At 38.7% G+C, this 22795-nt stretch overlaps 2 protein-coding genes across 5 annotated transcripts in view; one reads left to right on the forward strand and one right to left on the reverse strand.

The window, feature by feature from the left end:
* Positions 1–21757, forward strand: part of trim32 (tripartite motif containing 32) — a 24737-nt gene extending 2980 nt beyond the window's left edge. Inside the window, exons 2-4 of one of the 2 annotated variants that reach the window (XM_016680506.1) lie at positions 11360–11368; positions 15418–15496; positions 16934–21757. In XM_016680506.1, the coding sequence (XP_016535992.1) occupies positions 16947–18986 (2040 nt within the window). In that variant the 5' untranslated portion in view covers positions 11360–11368; positions 15418–15496; positions 16934–16946 and the 3' untranslated portion in view covers positions 18987–21757. Of the gene's footprint in view, positions 1–11359; positions 11369–15363; positions 15497–16933 lie in introns of those variants that run through there. The other variant, XM_007569596.2, reaches the window with a different exon arrangement.
* The window catches only part of astn2 (astrotactin 2), a 286714-nt gene that overhangs the window by 34716 nt on the left and 229203 nt on the right, over positions 1–22795 (reverse strand). For all 3 annotated transcript variants that reach the window (XM_007569613.2, XM_007569604.2, XM_016680498.1), the window contains 3 exons: positions 13835–14157; positions 3209–3342; positions 911–1059 (listed from right to left, as the gene is read on the reverse strand). In XM_007569613.2, the coding sequence (XP_007569675.1) occupies positions 911–1059; positions 3209–3342; positions 13835–14157 (606 nt within the window). The remainder of the gene's footprint in view (positions 1–910; positions 1060–3208; positions 3343–13834; positions 14158–22795) is intronic.

The following is a 22795-nucleotide window of genomic DNA, read 5'->3' on the forward strand; positions in this document are numbered from 1 at the left end:
GATTAAATGATTTCTCAAACATACATAAAAGAATCAAAGCAACCACTCCAGGTATATTTTTGATGCAGGAATAACATTATAACATGATAAAAAACTCAAAAAAGTTGATTTTACATAATACTGCCTCTTTAGATAATCTTAACATTTTCATTTTCAGCTTACATGAATAAAAGTTATCAAAGGTGAATAAATTAAAGAGTTTGCAAACAATAAACCGGAACAGCGACAAAAAAAGTTGAAAACAACTACTCTAAAGTTCAACTTTGTCTCTGTTGCAACACCATTTACAACACGAGTGGTGACTGGCAAATAGAAAAGTGAGTCACCCTCGCCATCTGCCCCTTCATGCCTCACCTCTGCCAGCATGTGTGTGCCTAGCTGTCTGGGGCCTCTCTTTGCTCACTGGTGCCCACGCTTCATCAGCATCACTTCCAGCTGTGATGGATGGCTTGTCTATACTTCTCAATGTCTGAGGCCACTTTTTTTTTCTCCCCACACCACCTAGTTTCTTGATTGGATCTGGCTTGTTCCTATGACTCATACCGGCCCTGATCACAACAATGACCATTCCCTTGACCTGCAAATACAATTGCCAGCACCACTCACAGTGTTTGGACGATCCCCGCTACGTCATACCATGTCCTCAAGCAAATGCTTTATATGTGGTTTGCATTCAAGGCCAATTCCTCCACCTTCTTTTTGTAACACAAAGTTATAGTGTAACTTCATGCATAGAAGAAGAAGTTTTAAACTTAGGAGCAACATGAGGAAAATCATGGATAACTGCTCACAAGATCACTATTGACATACAAACCTTGTGTAAGTCAAATGTGGGAAAAACATAAACAAAACTAAAACAAAGGTTATAAAAGATAGTCAAGAAACTAGCTGTAAAATTAATCTTTCCTACCTGTGTAGATTTCAGCTTCTGAAGGATCCTCCACACGTTTATGTTGAATGATGTAGTCAGAAACTTTGCAGCCAATAAGCGGCTCCACATCCATCCATTCCAGGGCCACTGTTGTGCTTGAGGGCTCCAAGTTAGGGGCCAGACGCAATCTAAAATAATACAGGAAGCAAAACACTCAGCATTTAAATTACAGTCACTCCGGCTATTACGGATGCTATTCTAATTTGATCATTGCCCTATTATCTTTATTTGCAGTTTTTTCACTCGCTTTGGTGCAATTCTCAAAATTATTTGTTCAATCCTTTGTGCACATCAATAAATCAGTTTCTCATTCATTTGAGCAAGTTGCTAATGCTTTTGTACACCATGCAAGTGATTATGTACAATTCTAAGTACATTTCAATTGCTTATGGCATGTTGATCAACATGCGTTATGTGGGCCTCTGTTGAATTGTTTTGTTAAGTTTGTCCAAGTTTTAACATACAAAATGCTTGAACAAGTTGTCATAATATGATACGCGTATTTTTATACATTTCTATTAGACTTTTTTCTAGATATTTCCCAAACTGGTAAATTGCTCCCAGGTGAATCCCAAGAAGGTACACATGTGAAGCACTACTAGATCAACCAATGATCATACAATTTTCTGAAATAGATTGATGGTGCATCTCATGAACCCTCAGCTGACAAGCATATAGTGTATAAAACACAATGTTGCATTTCTGAGGAGTTAAGAGGCAAAACAGTGGAAGAGGCAGAAGAGGTTCAGGACATAATACCAGTTTCCGTCGTAGCAACATCAACAAGATATGGTTTGAGACCCACAATGAGATGCTGATGGAGTTCCTCTCATCCTACTTCACCGAGGAATTGTTCTCAGTATGGAGATGGGAACTAAAGGAATATTGCACTATAATTCCCACAGACCTGCATTGTTCTGTTTCCATTTCTATTTTTTTTCCTTTGTTTTCTGCAGTGCTGTCTTTTCCTTTATGTATCACAATGACATGGTCTGTTAACAAATTACAGTAAAAGTGTACATTTTAATCTTGTCCAGTCTCTTGCCATTGATCTCCAACAATTACAATTTACAGTACTTGTCATCAAAACTTTACCCATAGTGTACAACAGAACATCCCTTCAGAGTATGTTGTTAAATTGATGACGTGACTAATCAATTTGACTGCCTTATCCATATGCAATGAAACTTGTCATTCTGAGGCACTGACACATTCTTTGAAAGATATTTAATTCTGAGAGATGAACTAAGGATTTTGAAACAGAAATTAGCTTTTGCAAGCAGACCTATGCCATGTTTAGGAGTTTATACGAATTGTTTTGAGAAATGCACTGTTTACAAATGTCAAATATAATTCAAGAAATGCACCAAAATGACTGAGAAAAACTGTAAGTAGCTGGTTAGTAATTAGTAATTGAAAATGACAGATCGCACAAATAGTGCAATTTCAACAAATAAACTTTTAAATACCAAGCACAACACTATTAAACATTTGTTTGATATTGATCTGAAGTGTAGTGTATTTGCAACTAGATTTTTTTATTATCACTTTAGCATGCCATTGTTGGCAAGAGATATGAATATAATTGGCCTATAAGTTCACATAAACACAAATTCAGAAGTTAGCCCATTCTCTCATCTTTGGTATTCAAATTTAATGTGGCTATCATAACAACTTGAATATATGACAAGGTTTGTTCATAGTTTTGCCATTGGTATTCTTTTAAAAACCACTAAATAGCATGCACACTGTGAAAATGGAAGCTAAAATTAAAGTGCTTGTTATTTATAATGGGCAAATAACACTGGGACATACACAAAAAAAGGAACAAAATATATTGTATGAAACAAACACAACCACAGTCAAAGGTGTCCATTCAAATTCTAGTTTTAGTCATAAAATAGATGCCTGAGGAATAGCTCTGCCCTCTATGGTTGTTTTTTCAACCCACTACATTTTTTTGTGGAAGTCCTCATGACAGACATTTCTTGAGAGAATGACTGACAAAAGCCTTAGGAGTATTATTAGGGCACCTTGAATGAATGTATGTTCTTTTAGGAGAGGGAGAGTGTGAAGTCAGCTAACAGTTATTAGAACTTCAGGGACCAGGATTGTGTCTACAACATTTTTAGGAATCAGTAGAGGCAGGTGCGTGTGTGTGTGTGTGTGTGTGCGTGTGTGTCTGTGTGCATATACTAATTTATAACCAGTGCATGCATTAAGAAAACCTCTCTTTGGTATGAAAACCTATATGCCATGGTGTCACCTCACACTTACATTGGCTGCCGGAGGGGACTGCAGTTAGGCAGGCCGTCTTTGCTGAAGGCACTCAGGTCACAGCGACACCAGTTATCAATGACATCGCCCTTTCCAGCACACCAGTATGAGCTCATTGTGGCGCTCTTGAAGGCCTGTAAAGGGTAACAGGTGAGAGAAATGCAATTATCTCTTGGAACATGTGCTCCGTCTCCATCTATGCTTAGCCCATCCCCACCCGAACCCTTTCAACCAGTCCCATTGATACATAGAGTTATTTTCCATATGATGGCCTCCCATCATTTCTCTCTGTCTGTCTGACAGAAAGACAGACAGATAGATAGATGGATCATTTTGAATATCCTCAGTAATTAAGCATGGCTCACTTAGAGGAATTTAAAGATAACATATTGTTCACACCTCCAATCAGTCACAAAAAGAAAGCCCTAGAGCTATACACTTCCCCCTACATGCAGACTGACCTTTTTATTTCCACCTTTCCCAATTACCGGATGGCAGGGAGATCTCACCAGCACCAACAAGCTTACACTCCCATATCATTGATGCACTGTTACTTTTATGATGGAGATGTGAGAGCAGTGTCACTCCTCACCTCCCTCATTCTATGTGCTTCTGTGCAAGATCTGCTAGCGTTGCTGTCAGTCTGACTGAGGCGGGGATGGAAGGGGTTGGGTAGTGAGATATTAAGAGGTGACATCATCTCCTAACATCTCCTTGTGCTACTTCATTAACGGGCGAAAAGGGAAAAAAAAGTCAAAGGCAGAAGCACTGTCATCCTCTAAAAGGCAGCAAAATGCCAATATAACCGTCAAAGCAATAAAGTATAATGTCAGGGCTTTTCCTTAAGCCACGGACATGATATAGAGTGACTTCCAGGGAATTTGCAAGCACTTCTGCTGCCCCCTAGTCACACTATGGATCAATAGAGCTCTCAGTTATTTATATGCTCTAACTGGTTAGTAATGCTGCCTCATGCATACTGCTTTTGAGATGCTTGATCATGGTCACAAAACAGACACTGAACCATGCAGAAAGTAGCAAACCAGGCACCCAACACAGAGGACCGAACAGCCTCTTCTTTTTTCAGACACCATGACGTTCAATAATCGGAAAGCAAAGGAAAAGAAGAGATGCCGTATTACTCAAAGAAAATTGCGCACGATGTGCATACACATGCAACGTAACATTGATTCTAAGTTAACCGTTTCATGCTTCATTTCACTGAAGATATGCCACCAAAGATTTTTTTGCAATGTGCCAATTATTGAAAGTGACATTTGAGGTGATTATCTTTTAAGTCCTCACATGACTAACAGGCAGCCTAGAAAAAACAGAGTCAGGGTTTAAATGCAGAAGCTGATGTTTTTACTCCATCAGACTAACACATACCTGCCTTTGTCTGCCTGACTTAGGAGGACAAGGTGTCAGCGAAATAAGTTACCCTGCCACCGATACTTTTGGTCATAATTTTAGAAAAGCTTTTGTTCCATGAGCACCGCAGTTCAGGAACGCACGACATAAACTATTGCTATATAGTCAAAGCAACACCGACTGAAATATCACAGCAAAGATAGACACATTTACTCCACTATTCAGAAGGTTTAAAAGTGACATGCTTTGTGGGTGCAACAGGGCTAGGTGTTCCACAAAATCCATATTCTCTCACTATAACCACATAACGTGTTTTTTAATAAGCATCTATGGCAAGGCAGAAAAAAATGGCAACTTTGACATTTCCACAACATTACATTGTTAGCTGTGGAAGAAGCTCAAGATTTTTTCATGGGAACCAATTCCTTCCAAAACCACTTGGTTTCACTCAAGTATTTTGAGAGCACTAGTGACCTAAATGAGCAGCAGAGGAAAAACTGAAGAAAAAAAGAGGGAGTGAGGCTGGAGAGTCCATGAAAAATAGGACAGTCAAAAAAAACAAAACAGCAAGATGCAGGAGGAAGAAAAGGTGCAAAAAAGGACCCTTAAGCCATTAAAGCAATTCCCTACTTTACAATGAGGGCAGAGGAGATCCCTCAGAGATCAACCTCTTCTCATTAAACAGAATGTACTCCAACGTAAGCCCCTCTAACTGCAGAATGAGCAGTTATTGTAGAGTGCTAAGCAAAGACTGCAAACCATGAACATCTAATGACCCCATGAAAAAAAACAAAAAAAACAGAGAATGTCAGGACATCTCAACCCCCCTTGCACCCATGTGGTTAACTGCTGCCGGAAAACACCAACAGCAGGAAACTTGCCACCCCATGTCAACAGGAGGTACACCACAGACAAAGGCATCACAAAAATCCCAGACCCTGGGTCCATGTATGCACAAAGAATAGATAAATATGAGAAATGACCCCACTACAAAGGGCAAAAGAGAGAAAGACCACAGAACTGCCATGTGCTTACCACCCTCAGTTTCTTAGAAAAACCTCATATGGGCATGTGTGCTTGATTGCATGGCTGCACATGTGAATCACAGACAAAGCGATCACCACCGTGTTTATGTTTAAAGAGTAACGCAAGCCAGTCTTCACTGGGTAAACAGGGAATCTAATTGTGGTTAAGGGAATGAGGTGGGGAGATGTGTGAGGCCACATAGGAGGTAAAACAGAAATGAAGGTTTATGGACAGGGGAAGAAAAAAAAAAGAAAAGCAGTTGTATATATGTGGAAAGTGATAATGTGTTAGATGTCTAATGATGAAGATAAGGAAGATGGATGGATGAAGAACATTCTTTAGAAAGATGAAAAGAGAAGATGAAGGAATCTAGACAGAGTTCTTATATAGTCAGAGTACAATTGACAAGAGGTGGGTAATGTACGTTTCATTGATTAACCACAATTCATACATTCCCCAGAAACTTCAAATTCATCCCCTATGCATTCTGCGCTCACCAAACAAGAGCATGAAACAAATCTTAACTACTTGTGCTTCATATTAAAACAATAGGTACTTTGACAAGGAGAGATCCATCAGAGCCTTGATAGAAACCATGTTGGACAGTTTAATGGCAGAGGGAGATTTCTTTTCAGGGACTGGTGATGTCCCTATTGTTCCAGTGGCTTCACTGATCTTAGCAGTTTCTGAATATGCTGTGATTGGTATGCAGGGAACTTACCTGTGATCAACAATTTGAGATTCAAATGCAATAATTTTCTACAGTGTACATAAATGTTACAAATGAACAGCAAGACCAATTAACATAAACAACTTCACCCATGTGAAGTCAAAGTCTTGACGTCATTTAAACCCTGCAGACTCAGTGGCTCCGAATCACAACGTGAACCTTTCACTTTCATAGAAACCCTGTTGTGACTTACAAGAAGCCAAGTGAGGCCATTGTGACCTCCTTACTGTATTAATCTGTTTGTCTAGTCTATGCTGACCAAATTACTGTCTGTATTCTGAGGCTAATACACAAAAACACTGGCCAGCTGGCCCACAGTATTGATTTATAAGATAATCACCAGTGGTGGAATAGAGTCTAAGTCAGAACACACAGCAGATCATCTGTGTGCGCATGTGTGTGTGTGTGCACCCACATCAGTGCCTTTATGGGACTTTTCCAATCATTCAAGGGTAATGGTGTTAACAAAGAAGCCAATGGGCAGCTTCTAGGAACCTTATCAGAGGTCGCACTTCCAGGAAATTGTGCACTAAGGGCAGCTGGTGGGTTGGTTCATCCAGAGGTTGATGGGTGATTGACGTGTCACATGACAACCCCCAATCACCACATACGGTTTACCTTTCTGGAAAGGTAACTCAATGTAAAAACATTCTAAACAAATGTGAGGTGTCATGCAACATAAATTGAGAGTTATCAAGAACACTGGGACAATATAGTGACCAAAAAAAAAAAAAAAAAAGAATAACAATGCAATCCGATCGAATAAATCCAAAGGATTAAGATCAAAATGGCCGATAAGCTTATAATGTCAAAGTTTCAATAAGTTTTCCTTAGCTAAATCAAGACGCGGGAAGGCTGTCCTTTGACAGCCATAAACAAATTTGGTCAACTCATTCTTTGAACTATTTATTGTCAAAGCAGATAGATCATGACACATAAAATATTGCTGAAATTGCCTCACCTCTGCAAAAGGCTAAGGATTATCGGCTTAGTTTAGGTGTAGCAAAACAGTCAAATGATATGCGCCTGTTAATGTAATACTTTTTTTGAGTACAAGAAGATGGTATAGAGTGGACACAAAGAGAATGACTAAATCTGATCAATGACCAGCAATATTACCTTCCTTGGTAATGCAGCTGTATTCTTGGATTCAAAAGTTAATGTGTGCATCAGACTGGAAGAAGTGCTGCTCTTGACCTATATGACTGTATGCTACCAGAATGAAAGTACCATCTGCACACCCCAACTTATTTTCCTTTAGTCTCTGGTCATATTTCTGTGCCAAACTCCAGTTTGAGTGGATTTACATTATTACTTAGGTACAATCTTTCTAACATATGGGAACAAATCTGTAGGGGTTTCGCTTCAGTCAAAAATGCAATTTTTATGCAATACTGAACCAGTCATTATTTATTATTTAAACTCTGTGCTGAACAGAGCCTAAAGATGTGGACACAGTGATCTGTACGCCTTGTCCTGCCGTACATCTTCAAAGTATGGTGGGGATTAAGATTTGGTTTGGAAAAATATAGCTATATGGTGATATTACTGTTGAGTGGATCAACAAGATGGGAGAACATCATGCACACTCAGATTCATCCAGACACATTAAAACTCTTGGAACAACATTTTGCCTTTCACAGCAACAATCCAACCAGCCTTTTATAAGTTTTTCAAGCAAGTTTTTAGATCTCAGATCAGTTAAACTGTGGTACAATTACTGAAAAAAAATAAAATAAAATAAAGAAACCTTCAAAGGGGGTCAATAGGTTGCTTAATACACACAGTCTCTGAAAAGACTTCTGACAAAAAAAAGGGCAGAAATAGTAGTTTTGCTTAACTTAGCCTAAGCCTGTTGATGTTTCTTGCATATAATTTAATTATAAAGCGTTTCAAATAGTCAGTGTGTAATATGTATTGTCTAAACACTATGTGCAGTGCTGGGTCTGTTCAGATTTTCAGATTTTCTTTTAAATAAAATGACCTAGGTCACAATTGTATCAGTAAACCTGCTGCTGTTAATTCTTGGTAAGTGCTCGTTTGCCGACTCAGTTGTTGCCTATAACATTTTACAACTCTGAAGAATAAGGTGAGCGGAATCATTGATCATTCCTCTTTGCTCAAACCCTTTTTATTGTTCACAGTCCTTGACCTTTGTTTGAAGTTTCTTCAGCAAAACCTAAATGTTTTCTGTTGGATGTTGGTCTGGGAACTGAGATGGCAATGGAGGAAGGTAGACTTTGTGGCTGTGTTGATTGGGCAATAAGTTTTGTATCATTATCCAGTTAACTAAAAGACAAGCTTGCAGCCATAAATATAAGTATATACTTCAAACATTTTCAATTATTTGAAAGAATATATGGTACCATTGTTTCCGACAAGGCCCTTCAGAAAAAGAAACAAGCCCATGTGTATCTTCCATTACACATAGCATAGGGCATGGGTGCTTTTTTTAGTAATTGATCCTTTTTCACTTGGAGGGTCTCTTATAGAAAAGTTGAATGCTAATCTTAACTAAGCCAAGTCTTTTTAACATTTTTCCAAAGCTGCCCCACTTTGCCTCAGCTCTCTAACATTGAAATTGAAGCATTCCTTTACCTTCCCTAACACCAAGTTTACTATGTGGTAATAAGATAAATATGTCTTCTTGCCCAGAACAGTGATCAGTGAGTCAAGGAAATAGAGTCTGTCATGTCACACCTATAATGAACACCGTGGATTACTAATTAAACATTTCTAGAATCTCCATGAATTTGTTGAATGTGCAATTCATTGTGAGATTGTCTACTTCAATAAAAACTCAACCTACTTTTATTTGTTTTTGTTTTTTTGTTTTTTTTTAAATCAACATATTTGTCAGCGTCTGTAAATTGCTTCCTGTGCTGCACTTGAGCTTAATCCTTCTACCTCTCCCATTTTGAACCTGCCATCTTATATCTATTTCAAATGCAGTTTTGCTGAGAGGAAGCACGGCAGTGGCCAATGGGCAGGGTATAGAGCATTCTGACCCATTAGACTCAAAACCAATTTGTTCAAAAGGTTTGCCATAATTCAGTCATAGCAACCCTGGGGCTGAGGGACCACAGGCAATAGTTTACTTATTTATGGTCTGAGCTCTTTTTCCCTGGCATCAGACCACATGTCGGAGTCAGTGTTTGCATGTGTGTATAACCATGACCACCTAAGTCAAATCAAATCCAATTCCACAACTCATTTCAGTACAAATTGTTTGAAGACCACGTCTAAACTGAACAAAGCCAAAAAAGAGCAACTTGGGAAATATGTATCTTTTGAAATACGTTATCACTGAAGGATCACCAAATGTACCGATAAATTATACAGACAAATATTTACGGTTTCTGCACGCAAAAATGGGCAAATATTATGGAAATTGGGTTTGTTTTTGAATTTTTGTCAGACATATCGCGTCATAAAGAATGCTTTCTATCAGACAAATATTATTTTGAGTGAATACAACATTTATTGTTTTATGGTATTCAAATGGTAACGTCATTTTTGAAAGAAAAAAAAAGTACCATTGAAACCATCCTGGCCCTGTGTGGAAAAAAAAAAAAAAAAAGTTATTGTCCCTTAAACCTAGTAACTGGTTGTGCCATGGCTGGCGACAAGTATCATCAAGAATTTATGATAACTGGCAACAGGCAACTGGCTGATTTATCTTTTTACTTTTGACCCCCTCCAAAACCGCATCTCAAAAGTGGACTTGATGTGCTATGAGACAACAGAATTTACAATCAAGCAGGTTCTGAAGAAGCAAAGCATCCCCAGAACATATTTAACTGTTGATATCGTGTCTTATTCAGAAATACTGCTAGTTTCCACTGACAATAATAACAGGTACGTTTTTATTTCATCAGACCACAATATTCCCAGACATCTTGGGATTATGAAGGGAAATATCAGAAAGGCCATTATGAGTTTTGGGGGGAGGAATGGGAATTGGGGGGGGGCTCTTTGGTCTGTAGTGAATCATTATGTCATTGACTTCATTTCTCATCTCTTGTGGAATTTCCTTAGACTTCTCGTAGCCCGTTTCATATTGTCATATGGATTTCATTTAAGTGTCTCTCAATTATTCTGGTCTGGTAATATTCTGGTTAGGGTGTGGCTTGTGAAATTAAATTCAGCCTTCCAGAAGTGGAGATTAATCACATGATTTAACAATGGGGGTGATTACTTTTTTTTATAAACAGGACCAGAATGATTAAAATCTTAACTTGGTAGAAACTGCAGTTTGTCTGATGATACATTTTCCTTCAGGACGATTAGACAAAAAGCAAACAAACAAACCAAAAAAAAACAAAAAACTGAGGAAATCTGCAAATGGCGAAATATGTTTTCACAGGACTGTACTAGAAGAATGACTCCCATGGAGGTAGACCATACTTAATATTCATTTCAGTTTCTTTTCATTTCTAGTGAAGGTCTTTACAAAGAAATGGCAATAAAGCCATTGTCCATACCCCCTTCGGGTTAACATGGAATATATATGAGAGAGCCATGTCCTGTCAAACTGCCAGATAGCGTGGTTGAGGTCACTGAAAAGATACCAGCAGCTGAAAAAAAGAGCGAGGAATGGAGCCAAAGTGAAAGTGACATATCTACTGAAGCCAGATACAAGGCATTTACAGACACATTTATCCAAATAGAAATGCACATTCAGATAGAATCTAAGTCCATCTAACCATAAACTGAACTTATAAGCTTCTATTTGATTGCTTCCATTGATTCAGGGTAAAACGGGGGGGAAAAAGAGGCCTTGTTTCCAAGAGAGCTTTTGCAGCATGGCAGCTGTCTTTCCCCACAGACTCAGCCAAGTAGAAAGACGGTCTCAAGTGAAATTGTGTGTGAGAGACAGATGCACACATGAAGATGAAGCGACGGAGCAATTGTGTGTGTAGACAGACAGGTTGCTGCGAGTCTCTAATGCAATATACGTATCTGCCATTGTGATGTGCAGCAGCTGTGGCCAATAAGAGAAGAAAATGCAAGCTAAAGAGTAGCAGAGTGATGTACTCCCTGCCCCCTGCAGAGGTTGATGGCATCAATAAGAGGCTAATAATCCTGCCTCAAGTCAGCTCAGAGGGGTACCTTAGTCTACTGCGGTACCAGTCTTCTTCAGTCTTCTTCTTGCATGCCTTCAGAAAACCAAGGATAGTTTTGGGGTAGACAAAAATAAGGGTAGTTAAGTGGCTAGAACACCAACGATGAGGAGACATTTTTGCATTTCCTCACATTTAGGTATTGACTAGGCCCGCTATGGGTTGTCTGCTATTGATTGCCCCTCCCACTCTTTGGGGCTGTGGTGCTTGTTATGAGAGGCACATACAGAGGTTAATGCTGTGCGTGTGCTTTCTGAATGCACTTATCCATATTTACATGGATATTTATGGAGATACCTAATCAGATGCGTGCTTTACGGATGTTGAACATTTCTGAGTCACCTGTTTTTGCCTCCCTTCTTGCGCAAAGAGATTGCAAATTTACCAGAGACGAGCTTCCGAAGACGAACACTAAATGTTGCACAAACATGGCAAAATGTGGTCAACTAAATGTCAAGTGAAGCCAGAGCCTCTTCCTAAATTAGGCTTCTGGAAAACAGATCTGATGTGATTAACTTTCACTGCAAAAAAAAATAAAAAAAATCCAAAGACATCCTATACAGAATGAATCAGAAACACAGCATGCGGCTGAATGTTACATTCAGCAGTGCATGCTTGTTTTAAAACACCGATAGACACACATTCAGACACACTCACATGCATACACACAGACTTCCCCACAAGTGAAAAACCATGATGTCATCTTTTTATGCCGCCTGTATTACAGTACTCCTTCCCAGTGGTCAAAGTTAACCAACTCATGCCCTCTATAGGTGAGGTGCAACAACTGCACCTGACATTAATTTAATGCTTCAGAGGAAACAAAATATACACGGTTTACAAGTGTTACACCGCAGTCATACTATATTAGATTACATTCCAAGCAAAACATGCCAAACAGTGTGCTTGCACCTTCTGAATAAGGAGCAATGTGCACAATTTGAATTGTTTCTGAATTGTGCAGATTATCCAGCCGGAGTGTGTTATCAGCCGAATGCTCTTCTTGTCAGATTTGACCCAGAAGGCTATTTTTATCAAAGACACTGGGTCACAGCTGATTTACACCACCAGTTACAGCTGACACCTTAAACTGGTGGTCAGAAAAGCATTCATATTCCTCCAAATCACACCCCTTCTGAATACCACAACTCCACCTTTACACCTCTAGAGACAGAAATTATGGTGGGGGAGAATCTGAAAATATAAAAAATGTGAGTCTATTTTCAGATTCCCAATTGAATATAGGTCTAGACATTGACTGGGGGCATTCTAACACATGCAGCATATTTCTAACTAAACCTTCCCATTGTAGTTCTTGCTGTATGTTTAGGGTTATTGTCTTTGCAGAAGTTAAACCTTTGCCCCAGCCTCGAATCTTTTGCAGCCTCTACCAGGCTTTCCTCAAGAATTGCCCTGCATTTATCTGGTGATTTTACATTAAATTCTGTCCAGCTTTCCTACTCCTGTTGAAATAAAGCATCCTTACTACGTGAGCCACGCATTAGTCTTCCAACATGTTTTGCAGGCAGACCAAAATGATTCATTTTTGGCACTGTCTTTCACATTTGCTGTGTTCCCTAAGACCAGGGCACAAATGTGTGTATGCGCTTTTTTAATTTTTTTATTTTTTCCAACACAGACTCATGCCCCTCTTCCCCACAGGCCAAGGTGATGCATGATTAATGTTTGTCCTGTCAACAAATTCTCACCACCAGAGCTACAGATCTCTGTGGCTCCTCCAGAGACACTATGGGCTTTTTCACTTCTGCTCTGATTAATGCTCTACTTGCCCATTTCAGGTGTCTTAATAGGAGTGCAGTTGTGTCATACTATTTCCATTTTCAGTTGATGGCCTGATATTAAACTGCTTTAATATTATCTAAACCTGCTCTAGAACTTTCTCTCCAGCTTGTCTACTGTGTCCTTTGTGATACTTTTTGTTCACTAATGCCCTTTATTAAGCAGGCTTCTAATAACAGCTACATCAATGCTGAGATTACATTAAGCACAGGTACACTCTTATTTTTAAATAATAGGTGACTTTTGAAGACAGTTGGTTGCACTGGATTTTATTTAAGAGTATCAGTGTAGAGACTGAATACATAGAAGGCACGATGTTCATTTTTATTTATAAAAAGTCTGATTTTTTCCAAAGTCAGGCACTAAAATAAATTGAAGTTTGTTGTTACGTGACAAAATGCTGCACTATTCAAAGCATTTGTATTTTTTTTTTTTTGCAAACCACTACATAACTAAACGTAGGTCAGGTTAATCAGTTTTATTTTGCTTTATCTCATCTGTTTATTTTTTTTTTGTTTTTTTTTTGTTTTTTTTCATTTAATCGTATAATGAATAATTCATTTGTGTCTCTCTCACCTCTTTGGTGATGTTGTCTTGGATCAGGCTGTAGAGTGGCACAACCCTGCTGACTTCAAGGAGGACAGGGATGGGTGAAGACTGTTCCCCACTCCTACCATTGCCATTGCGGCTTCTCCCTGACCATCCTCCCATCATGCCCTGGTGATGGCACAGGTGGCAGCCAGAGGGACAGCTGCCCTTCTCTTCACAGCGGATCTCTACGCCATTTACCAGGTCATCTGACAGCAGCTGGCTCTTCTGTAGAGCTAACAGGTAGTTGATAAAGGGAACAGACTTAATCTCCCGTCGCCCTCCGCCTCCGACTCCCTGGTCTGTTGCCTCTGGAAGAGCATGCAGGAGAAAAATAGAGGGTGTGAAATGATCAGATATCACTCTTTGACGTAATGGATTGTGACTGTAAGAAAATCACCAGGGGTGGATCCAACACTACAAGCAGTTTATGCTCTATTTTCGATCTTTGTGGCTATTTTGTTCTTTGTTAGCAGTTATGTCAATTCCCATGGTTTTTTGTTTTGTTCTGGGGATTTTTTGTATTTTTTTTCCAATGGCCCAGAGGCACTCTTAGTAGTGTTTCCAGATATAAAACCAAAAACACTAAATTAACTATATGCATTTTTTGTTGTGACACAGTCACCAGGATATTAAAAGTTAGTGTACTTAAATTGACAGCAAGTACCTTGTGATTAAAACCATAGGCTTTGGTTAGCCAAAATGATTTCTTATTGGGTCAAATCCGTATTTTAATAAATTTGTGTTGCATGCTTTTGGCAAGATAGTCAACACATTTCTTGAAATGTAAAATGTAGGTGTGCTGCAATGTTACTACAAGTAGGCTAAGTGCTTTTCAGTAGTTGTAAAAACAAACAAACAAAAATAACATCAACCCATCAACCCTGAAATCTTTATTTACGCAAAACACTGATCCGTATTTAGAGGTTGTTTGATTGGACTCCGACATTTATTGTGGAATTTTGAATATAGGTTGCGGGTTCTTTTTTTTTTATTTTCTTCTTCCACAAATCTTGACTTTTCACCTGATATTTAGACATTTTTTTGTTTTAGAATCTATCTATCTATCTATCTATCTATCTATCTATCTATCTATCTATCTATCTATCTATCTATCTATCTATCTATCTATCTATCTGATATGATCAACATTCTACTGTGGATCTATGCTGACATCTAGCGGGCGTTCTCAGTCATTACTGTTGTACCTTAACAAATAGTTTTGTACGTAATTTAACCTTTGAGTGTTAAGTTAATTGAAACTCATCTCTGTTAAGTTTGTCCAGGTAGATTATTAACTAAAATTATTTTTATTGTCATTTGCCGTTTAACATGGCCTCGTGTCGTCCTTTGAAAAGATAGTTATTTGCAAAGAAGAACAAAATATCTCCACAAAACATTGCGGTATTATTTGAGTATTTAATGGATCATGACATGGTGAAACCGCACAATAATTCTCAGTAAATGGACGCACGGCGCGAGAGCTTGTTCACTAGCCAATCAAAACAACCATCGGTCTCTGATGCAGGCGCTTTACGTAACCTACGGCTCTGCGTAGGAAGAGTCATCAGCATTGCAGCTCCATACAGCGGCTGTAGCTCAGTGACTACACACCCTCTTACTTCTCCTCTATCAGACGTTGGAGGAAAGGTAAAGCTAAAAAGCAAATCTACGAACAAAAGCGATATAATTACCAGTTGTTTTGAATGCACGTCCTGTTTCAATCAGTCCTGTATATATATATTTTAATGACGCCGTCTCGATGTGTTTACCCTTCAGTACACCGTGAACATTTGCTGTCGGATAGAGAGGCCTTTACATTCATGTTGTGCGCAAGTTAAGGGACCAGACAGTTTCTAAACTGCAATTGATATGCAGGCGTTGTTGAACAAAGTGTGACATGCTCGCATATGATCGCGTACATATATGACATCATGTCTGCTAACCCGCAGAAAACACTAGCTCAACATAGCAGTCAGCTTTTAGCATAGGATTTCTTTTCGTCGGTAAGTTTTTCTGTTCTCGTCTCAGTAAGTTGAGTTCGTTTCTTCTTGTCCTGTGTGACATACAGGAGCTATCTGACAGTTATACTAACGACATGCTTTCGTAGCGATCAGCTACTGAAATTACATTACACCAGTTATTAAGTAGCTTTATTTACAAATACATATAGCAGAGGTACTAAAATATGATTATTTTATTACAACTTGACACGTCAGTTGAAATTATGTAAATTGTCTTTTTAAAAATAAATATACATGCATTTAAAATCTTACTTTTTAGGAATTTATTTTCTAATTGAGATAATATATTGATTTGTAGATTATAAAAAAAAAAAAAAATTGACATCACCATCCCTGTAAAACAATGCAGGATCTGTCCGGTTTTCAATCGTCCTTGAGTGTGCCATTTTAATTGCATCACCATTCAATTTAAAACTCACCATTCTGTAAATCTGACACTTGCATGTGAAGTAGGAGTGAATTATAAGGTTGTCAATTTTTTCATGGTATTTTGGAATATTGTAGTGACAATAAAGATGACAGAGAACATCAATTTCTGCCACACTTTCAGTATTAAAATCTCCAATATACAGTATTACTCAATGTTTTTGGCTTTAGAAAATCTTAAATATGTTAAGATATTTAAGATTGCTTATCTCTTAGGCTTTTAAAATATTAGTTTTGATATAGATGTTTATGTTTTTGGGAAATGCAGTGACATTAATTTATTAATTTGATGGATAGATGGATGGATGGATAATTCTGCTGTGTTTAGTTATAAACACATACACAGCAGTGGGAAACAGTCCAAGCAAAAACCAGTAAATATCCCAACTAACCTGTCTGTTTTGGGACTTGCAAATATCCTTCCTTAGAATTTAACATTATCATCACAATGTAGTGAATTAGCTATGTCTTTATGATGATATAGAGTATAGAAGCTCATCTCTACTGTGAATCATTAGAAGCTAAGCAAAAATAGGGTTTTGTGTAGATTTTTGATTGTCAACTGTAATTTAATTTAAAGTTGTTTTTTTTTGATGAAATTGGAAAATATTACAATTTGTTTTTATTTCCACTCAAGGGAAAAGACCACAATGGCAGCAGCATGCTCTTCCCTGGACCCCGACCTAATGAGGGAGGTTCTCGAATGCCCTATCTGCCTGGAGACTTACAACCAGGATCAACTCAGACCCAAACTCCTGCAGTGTGGGCATACTGTGTGTCGACTTTGTCTGGAGAAACTGTTGGCTAATACCATCAATGGTGTCCGCTGCCCCTTCTGCAGCAAGGTCTCCAGGATGAGCAGCATCTCCCAGCTGGCAGATAATCTTACAGTACTGAAAATTATAGATTGCACTTTGACCTGCACTGCTGCCGCCGCTGCGCTAATGTGCAAATCCTGCGGCAACCGGCTACCGAGACAGTTCTGCTATGACTGCACCACAGTTCTCTGTGAGGTCTGTAAAGCGGATGGCCACCTGCACGAAGGCCATTCAGTTCAGCCGATAAAAGTGGCAGCTGAGCAGCGCCGTAAAGAACTGGGCGGTAGACTGGCTGCCCTCCGTGACGTCATGGGCAATATTCAGAAGAAGAAGACAACACTTGAAAACATTTCCAAGAGCTTGAGACAAAAGTACCGGGCGGTTCAGCAAGAGTATTCTACGGCAGAGCTTCATCTTCAGGAAGAGCTCAGCAAATCTCGAAGGACATTCACAGCCTCTTTGGGAGAAGTGGAAAAACTCAATGCACAGGTTCTTGAGGAGCAGACATATCTTCTTAACCTCGCAGAGGTAAAAGTGGTTTCACGTTGCGATTATCTGACTGTACGGGTAAGACAGAGTGACATCGCCTTATTAAAGGATGATGGCGCAGGAAGTGATGATGAAGAGCTGGACCTCAGAAGCAGTTTACCCACACAGTTCCAGCTACAAGAGCCAACACTGGCCAGAGCAGAACACTCTAATCCCATAGAAGTGGGCTGTTTGACCACAAACACTTACACAGTCAATACAGATGATGAGAAAGGTGGGTTAGAAACAATTTTAGAGTTTAAAGCAGAGGATGTGACCTCTGGCGCTATAGGTGGGTCTGTAATGGTTCCAAGGGATCTTTACCGTGATGTTGACATGGTTTCAGCTGTAGATGAGACGGTATGTGGTTCACCAAGTAGTTTTAAGTCAAAGTCCATGGACGCAGGTGGGGAATCTGCGGGGGCTAGTTCCAGGCCACCAGTATGCCAGTTTGTAAAGAAGATGGGCTGTAAAGGAGCGCTGCCTGGAATGTTTAATTTACCCGTTAGCATTTGTGTTTCACCACAAGGTGATATACTGGTGGCCGATCGAGGGAACTGCCGTGTCCAGATTTTCAATCGTAAAGGTGTCCCGCGCGAAATCCGACGCAATGCAAGCATAGACAACTTTGTTCTGAGCTTCTTTGGTGCCGACCTGCCTAACCTTATCCCCTTATCCATAGCTGTGACTCCTCAAGGCCTGATTGGTGTTACCGACAACTATGATAATTCAGTTAAAGTCTACACCATGGATGGGCATTATGTGGCCTGCCATAAAAACCAGCTGATTAAGCCTTGGGGAATTACTGCCATGCCATCAGGCCAGTTTGTGGTGTCAGACGTGGAAGGGGGGAAGCTGTGGTGCCTTGCAGTGGACCGCAGTGTAGGTGTAGTCAGCTATAACCGATTGTGCTCTGCAGTCCGGCCAAAGTTTGTGACATGTGATGCAGCAGGAACCGTGTACTTTACCCAAGGCCTGGCCCTGAACTTCGAAAAGCGCCAGAACGAGCCCCACTTCGAAGGGGGTTTCTCCATTGGCTCAGTGGGTACCGATGGCCAGCTGGGGAAACAGCTGAGCCACTTTTTCTCCGAAACAGAGGACTTCCGCTGCATCACTGGCATGTGTGTGGATGCCAATGGTGATTTGCTGGTCACAGACAGTGGCAGGAAAGAAATTCTTCAGTTTCCCAAAGAAGGAGGATTTAACATTCTGATCCAAGAAGGACTGACCTGTCCCGTGGGAGTGGCCACCACCCAGAAAGGACAGCTGCTAGTGCTTGATTGTTGGGACCACTGTGTCAAAGTCTTTACATACGTTCAAAGGAGGCATTCTTCAACTTCCTAGAAACACTTTTTCTCCCTGTGAACTTAAGAGATTTAGTGGGTGTGTGTGGCTGGTCTGGTTGAAGTTTGAGAAGAGATAACACTATTACTAGTCTCTGTAGTGTAGCTGCAGCAAAGACTATTTTCTTTCCCAGCTTGGTTCCCAGGTGGCTTATTGTATTTATCACTATAGCAAGTTGTCTAAGTAGATCATGAAAAACAAGCCATTGGTGTTTAAGCTATGAAGCACAAAGAGCCGACATTTCCTTCTATATTAGCCTCGGTGTCCCCATTCAAGCATGACTGTGTGACTTACTGCAGTTTGACTGAGAAAGATTTGTCAGAGGGGTAGAAAATATTTTCAGATTTACATATGAAATAAATAAAACCAAGGCTGTTGGCCTGCAATGCACTTTTTACTGACTTGTCCCATTATTTGGTTTTAGTAGCACACTAACAATATTTCTACTGAATGCAGCTGGCAGCTTTAAAATTTACTTGACCTGTCTCTAATGGCAAAAAGTAACTAAGAATCAGCTTTCATTCTGTAATATTCAGGGGAAATTAAATGTTAAATATTTACTTCTTATAGAAAAGAGTATTTAACCATAAAATCATAACCTGATGTGGTGTGGAGTTAGAGGTACATCTCCAGAAATAAAAAAAAATAAAAAAATAAAAAAAAGGGAATATTGTGTAAAAGTTCAGTATATTTTGTCATTCCTTTCAGAAATTGGAACTCATATATGACATAGAATAATAAAGTGAAAATGTCAAGCCTTTGTTTATTGCCGTGTCAATCATTATGACTTATAGATTAAATAAAAACGGAATATTTAAAACAGAAATATCAGGCTTCTGAAAAGTGTTCAATGCTCTCAATACCTGGCTGGGCCTCCTTTTGCATGAATAACTGCAGTAATGCAATGTGGCATGGAGGCAATTAGCCTGTGGCTTTGCTGATTTGTAATTAAACCCAGGGTGCTATGACAGGTGCCTTCAGGTCATCTGCCTTGTTGGGTCTGATGTCTCATCTTCCTCTTGCCTACAACCCATTGATTCTCTGTGAGATTCAGTTCAGGCCAGATTGCTGGTGCTACCCTAAGTGTGGACGTGTGCTTAGAAATGGAGTGGGTTCAGTATAGCACTTGTCTGTAAGTGGCTCTTGATGCACCGACTCCAGCCTCAATCCACCCTACGTGAAGCTTCCTCAATTGTTTAATGCATTTTGCTTGACAATCCTTTTAAGGCTGTGGTTCTCCTTGTTGCACCTTTTTCGGCCACACCTTTTTCCTTTAACTCAACTTTGTACAAGTACATACTTGGATACACACTCTTAGAAATGGCCTTTTTGTCACTTACCTCACTGTGAAGGGTGTCAGTGATTGTCTTCTGGACATATGTCAAATCACCATTCTTCCCCATGAATGTGTGGCCCACTGACTCGGACAAAGAGACCATTTAGAGCTTAAGGAAAGGAAACCTTTGCAGGTGTTTTGAATTAATCAGCTGATTAAGGTGTGATAATAGTTGCCAATATTTAACTCTACTACTATATTGGCATTTTTTGAAACACAAAAATTTGAGTTTTCATTATTTGTAAGCCATTAACAAAATTAAAGAAATAAGGGCTTGATATATTACTATGTGTAATAAATCTATATAATATAGGACAATCACTTTCTGAAATGAATGACAAAAAATATTAAACCTTTTCTACAATATTCATATTGTCTTAGATGTACCTGTTTAAGATTCATTCAAGTGACATTTTAGAATTTCTCTTTTGATTTAAATTACTTTTACATTATAAATCATATTTATTTTCTTGAATATACAATGCTGCAATCAAAGTCCATCTACCTTGCTCCAAATTTGAGTCAATTCATGGTTTATTGCCTGGGTCCTCTTCATCTCCATTTGATTCCACCAGCATAGTGCCAGTTTTCTCAAGGTTGATAGATCTGTGTGTGTAATAACCAGAGAAGAAATGTTCTTATATTCCAAATGAGCTGTGATGATTTGAGTGATGGAAACTAAAATAGGGCATATACCTTTCCATGTCTCAAAATATTGAAAAAAAATGTGCTAAATGCTGCCATTTCAGTCCTTTTTGAGACATTTTTATATGTAGAAGTCTGGTAGTAAAAACACAGACAAAAATACTTTTTTTTTGTTTGTTTTTTTTTAAACATGCATTAAGCACGTTGGTGCAATTTGCAAAGGGTGTGTGTCCATTCTAGTTGGATCACAAACAATGCAATCTTCCATTCACTAACTCGGTCTCATTGCCATATTAGAATGAAAACGTGCAGTGCATCTGGGGAGGTTGATAATTAGAAATGCTTTCAAAAATTCATGACTTGTTAGAAGACTAGAGTAATCATCTTGGGTGAATTTTCTTTTTGACAAGACTCTGGAAGTGTTTGGGATTTCTAGTGAATGTTGATCAACTTTTAATGGTTTTTATTCTATTAGGAATGAAATAATGCATACAATACAGTTTTGCAGGAAGTGAACACAAAAATGAAAGTATCCGAAGTGCTACACTGTCAAGTACCTTTTTGTGAGAATTGTAACAGGAAAGAAATGCTTCCAATATTTGAAGCCAAGGTCAGGTTAACTTGTAGAGTACTTTAAAAAAAAAATAACAGTTTAATATTTGTTTTTGCTTTTTAGTGTGAAATTGGCAGTGGAATGAATTAAAGTTTCAATACGGTTATGGAGAAGCCAGAGTTGCATCTGTGAAGGAAATCATTAAAACTTGGTTAACATGCCTAAAAAAAACAACAACAAAAAACATCCAAAACATTTTGTTTTGTTGAAGAGAAAAAAAATGTCATAAAGCCTTGAGAGCAATATAATTAGCAATACGGGTAATTTATGCACTCAGTTGTTCTTTGAGGCATTACCCAGCACAGTTGTAGTGTTACCATATCATACCCAATGAGTATGGAAAGTCCTCATGCCTAAGATTTTTGTTCTTCCCATGTAAAATACTCAAACCTGGGTTCATGTTTGTGATTTGTGCTCCGCTTTTTTTTTTTTTTAAACAAAATATTGTTAATATTTACATGCATATATCCATAACCACCTACAGAACTGATAAGTAACACTGTGACATCACTTAGTATGATCTCAGTTGTTTTGGCTTGTTGAGTAAAAGCAAAAGTTACCCTGCACAAGCTGGACCTGCAACTTAGTAAAGCCTGAGCTTTTCTCCAGAAGCAGAGGACCATGACGTTCTCCATGTCATTGTGTTTCTCTGCGTCTGTGGATCGGCTATATGAGCTTGCAAGATCATAGCTGAAAGCAATACGAAGAGTACCAAAGAAAAGATGAGTAGAAGTACGACAAAGCAAATAGTTTTTCATTTTTCCCTTCTGTAAAGAACCATTTCCCGTAGGGTTTTATTCAACACCATTGTGTATTGTACATTAACTATTAACTACTCCCAATTTTTTTTGGCAGTAAAATTAGACACAATGAAGCCAACAACACATCTTTAGTTTCCTATAACTATGGAACGCTCTGAGTTTAGGCATGGTCTCGTAGGAGACCCAGGCGGTATGATGATCTTGAATAAAAATATCAAATTCATAATATTTACACAAGTATTGCAAAACAAAAATCTATAACATGATAGTTATTCTAAAGAGCAAAACAGAACGTATTCATAATACTGCTAAAATATTATTTTGGATATAATTATGTTAATCATTTATAGCGATTAAAAGCAAGAATAGAATAACACCCAATAAAGTTAACAGTAGTTTTCCACCTTGAAATTCACCAAGGTGTATTAACTGGTTCTGCTGTTTTAAAGATATG

The sequence above is a fragment of the Poecilia formosa genome, unplaced genomic scaffold (genome assembly GCF_000485575.1).
Source record: "Poecilia formosa unplaced genomic scaffold, Poecilia_formosa-5.1.2 Scaffold6, whole genome shotgun sequence".
Lineage (NCBI taxonomy): Eukaryota > Metazoa > Chordata > Actinopteri > Cyprinodontiformes > Poeciliidae > Poecilia > Poecilia formosa.